Source organism: Anomaloglossus baeobatrachus, chromosome 1 (genome assembly GCF_048569485.1).
Source record: "Anomaloglossus baeobatrachus isolate aAnoBae1 chromosome 1, aAnoBae1.hap1, whole genome shotgun sequence".
Lineage (NCBI taxonomy): Eukaryota > Metazoa > Chordata > Amphibia > Anura > Aromobatidae > Anomaloglossus > Anomaloglossus baeobatrachus.
In genome coordinates, this window is record NC_134353.1 from 253609441 (window position 1) to 253613030 (window position 3590).

Here is a 3590-nt window from a genome sequence, read left to right on the forward strand (position 1 = left end):
ACCTTTGAAGGAAGGTTTCTTCTATGGGGGATCTTTCTAAAAAGGAATGTGAATTAATTTTGGTGGAGAACTCTGTCATTCCAATATTCCATTTGTTACCAAAATTACATAAGCAGAAGTTTCCCCCACCAGGAAGGCCAATTGTGGCCAGTGTAGCATCGTTGAAAGAACATTTCTTTGAATGGGTTGATTCCTTTTTACAATCTAGTGTGGATAGGTGTTCGTGCCTTCTTAAGCATACCCAACATGTTTTAGCTTCCATTGAACAGGTCATGTGGAATGACTGATATACATGGATTACATGAGACATTAAGACATTTTATACCTGCTTCCCATATGATATGTGCTTGGTGTCTGTGTCTGATTTTTAAAAAAAGTTATACTACGAGTTAGTCAGACGGAGGTAGAGCGCGGTCCCCGGAGAGGAGGAGAATCGCCGCACCGACAGCATGGGTTACGGGGCCGGACGTGACAAGTATGAGCCCGCTGCCACTTCTGAACATGGCGGCAAGAAGAAGGGCAAAGCAAAGGAATGGGACATGGATGAGCTCAAGAAGGAAGTCACTATGGAAGACCATAAGATGAGCTTAGATGAGCTTCACCGCAAGTATGGCACAGATCTGACCCGGGGGCTTACAACTGCCCGCGCTGCTGAAATCTTGGCACGTGATGGTCCAAATGCCCTAACGCCGCCCCCCACCACTCCAGAGTGGGTGAAGTTCTGAGGACAGCTCTTTGGAGGATTCTCTATGCTGCTTTGGATTGGAGCGGTTCTCTGCTTCCTGGCATATGGTATTCAAGCCGCGACAGAGGAGGAACCACAGAATGATAATCTCTACCTCGGGGTTGTCCTGTCTGCAGTAGTCATAATCACCGGCTGCTTTTCTTACTACCAAGAGGTGAAGAGCTCGAAGATCATGGAGTCCTTCAAGAACATGGTGCCCCAGCAAGCCCTGGTTATCCGCAGTGCCGAGAAGCTGAGCATCAACGCGGAAGATGTCGTCCAGGGAGACTTGGTGGAAGTGAAGGGAGGTGATAGGATCCCAGCCGATCTCCGCATCATATCTGCTCATGGTTATAAGGTGGATAACTCTTCCCTGACTGGAGAATCTGAGCCACAGACCAGATCTCCTGACTTCACGAACGAGAACCCCCTGGAGACACGAAACATCGCCTTCTTCTCCACCAACTGTGTGGAGGGAACTGCTCGTGGTATCGTCATCAATACCGGCGACCGCACAGTCATGGGACGTATTGCCACCCTGGCGTCTGGTCTGGAGGGCGGTCGTACCCCCATCGCTATTGAAATTGAGCACTTCATTCATATCATCACCGGTGTGGCTGTCTTCCTGGGAGTCTCCTTCTTCATACTATCACTCATCTTGCAGTACACTTGGCTGGAGGCCGTCATCTTCCTCATTGGTATCATTGTCGCCAACGTGCCTGAAGGTCTCCTGTACACAGTCACTGTGTGCCTTACGCTCACCGCTAAGAGGATGGCTCGGAAGAACTGCCTGGTAAAGAATCTGGAAGCTGTGGAAACCCTCGGCTCTACCTCCACCATCTGCTCTGACAAGACCGGGACCCTCACTCAGAATCGTATGACCGTGGCACACATGTGGTTTGATAACCAGATTCATGAAGCGGATACCGCAGAGAATCAGAGCGGTGCCTCCTTCGATAAGAGCTCACCCACATGGACCGCCCTGTCCCGTGTAGCCGGCCTATGTAACCGCGCTGTGTTCCAGGCCGGGCAGGAGAACACGCCTATCTTGAAGCGGGATGTGGCCGGAGATGCCTCCGAATCTGCTCTGCTGAAGTGTATCGAGCTCTGCTGCGGATCTGTGAGGGACATGAGAGAGAAGAACCAGAAAGTGGCGGAGATTCCCTTCAACTCCACCAACAAGTACCAGCTGTCCATACACAAGAATGCCAACCCCTCTGAGTCCCGTTACCTGCTGGTCATGAAGGGCGCCCCTGAGAGGATCCTGGACCGCTCCTCCACCATCCTACTACAAGGCAAAGAGCAGCCGCTGGATGAGGAGCTGAAGGACGCCTTTCAGAACGCGTACCTGGAGCTTGGAGGCCTGGGAGAACGAGTCCTGGGTTTCTGCCACTTGGTTCTCAGTGATGATCAGTTCCCCGATGGCTTCAATTTTGATACAGAAGATGTGAATTTCCCCACAGAGGGCATGTGTTTTGTTGGCCTTATCTCAATGATTGACCCTCCTCGTGCCGCTGTGCCAGATGCTGTTGGCAAGTGCAGAAGTGCCGGCATCAAGGTTATCATGGTGACCGGTGACCACCCAATCACTGCTAAGGCCATTGCCAAAGGAGTGGGCATCATCTCTGAGGGTAATGAGATGGTGGAAGACATTGCAGCCAGGCTGAACATCCCAGTGAACCAGGTGAACCCCAGGGATGCCAAAGCCTGTGTGATCCATGGCTCAGACCTAAAGGACATGTCTCCGGAGCAGATCGATGACGTCCTCAAACACCACACAGAAATAGTCTTTGCGAGAACCTCCCCTCAGCAGAAGCTGATCATTGTGGAGGGTTGTCAGCGGCAGGGAGCCATTGTGGCTGTGACTGGTGATGGTGTGAACGACTCCCCAGCTTTGAAGAAGGCAGACATTGGTATCGCTATGGGCATTGCTGGCTCAGATGTCTCTAAGCAGGCGGCTGACATGATCCTGCTGGACGATAACTTTGCTTCTATTGTGACTGGTGTGGAGGAAGGACGTCTTATCTTTGATAACCTGAAGAAATCTATCGCCTATACCCTGACCAGTAACATCCCTGAGATCACACCTTTCCTCATCTTCATCATCGCCAACATTCCTCTGCCTCTGGGCACAGTCACCATCCTGTGTATTGATCTGGGCACTGACATGGTCCCCGCCATCTCTCTGGCTTGAACAAGCAGAAAGCGACATCATGAAGCGTCAGCCCAGAAACCCCAAAACAGACAAGTTGGTGAATGAGCGTCTTATCAGCATGGCGTACAGCCAGATTGGTATGATCGAGGCCCTCGTCACACGTCATTCTTCGTCAGTATCGTCATTGTGCAATGGGCTGACTTAATCATTTGTAAGACCCGGAGGAACTCTGTGTTCCAGCAGGGCATGAAGAACAAGATCCTGCTGATCTTTGGGCTGTTTGAGGAGACGGCTCTGGCTGCCTTCCTGTCGTACTGCCCGGGTATGGACGTGGCGCTGCGCATGTACCCACTGAAGCCAACGTGGTGGTTCTGTGCCTTCCCGTACTCGCTGCAAATCTTCATATACGATGAAATCCGTAAGATGATAATCAGACGCAGCCCTGGAGGTTGGGTGGAGAAAGAAACCTATTATTAAGCGCGGTTTGTCCTGACATTTCACACATTGCCCTCCCCCTCCCCCTTTGCCTGCCTGCACACCCTGGATCCCTGCATGCACTTGTCCGGCCTGTTTCCTGTGAGCGAAGATGCATTTTGGCGAGGGGCGCAGAGTCGCCTGTGTGCGTCCTGTTCAGAGTTCTCATTGTGCCTTCTCTGGTTTAGTTTTTGTAAGGGAGCACATCCACAGAGATGTTTTATATATAATATATAT

At 51.3% G+C, this 3590-nt stretch overlaps 1 protein-coding gene across 1 annotated transcript; it reads left to right on the forward strand.

Moving 5' to 3' along the window:
* The first annotated feature begins 401 nt into the window (after positions 1–401).
* LOC142311078 (sodium/potassium-transporting ATPase subunit alpha-1-like) lies at positions 402–3377 on the forward strand. Its single transcript, XM_075349152.1, is given in 3 exon segments — positions 402–2914; positions 2916–3031; positions 3034–3377. Coding segments are annotated over 3 exon segments (2604 nt in total). The 5' UTR covers positions 402–749; the 3' UTR covers positions 3357–3377.
* Positions 3378–3590: the final 213 nt, after the last annotated feature.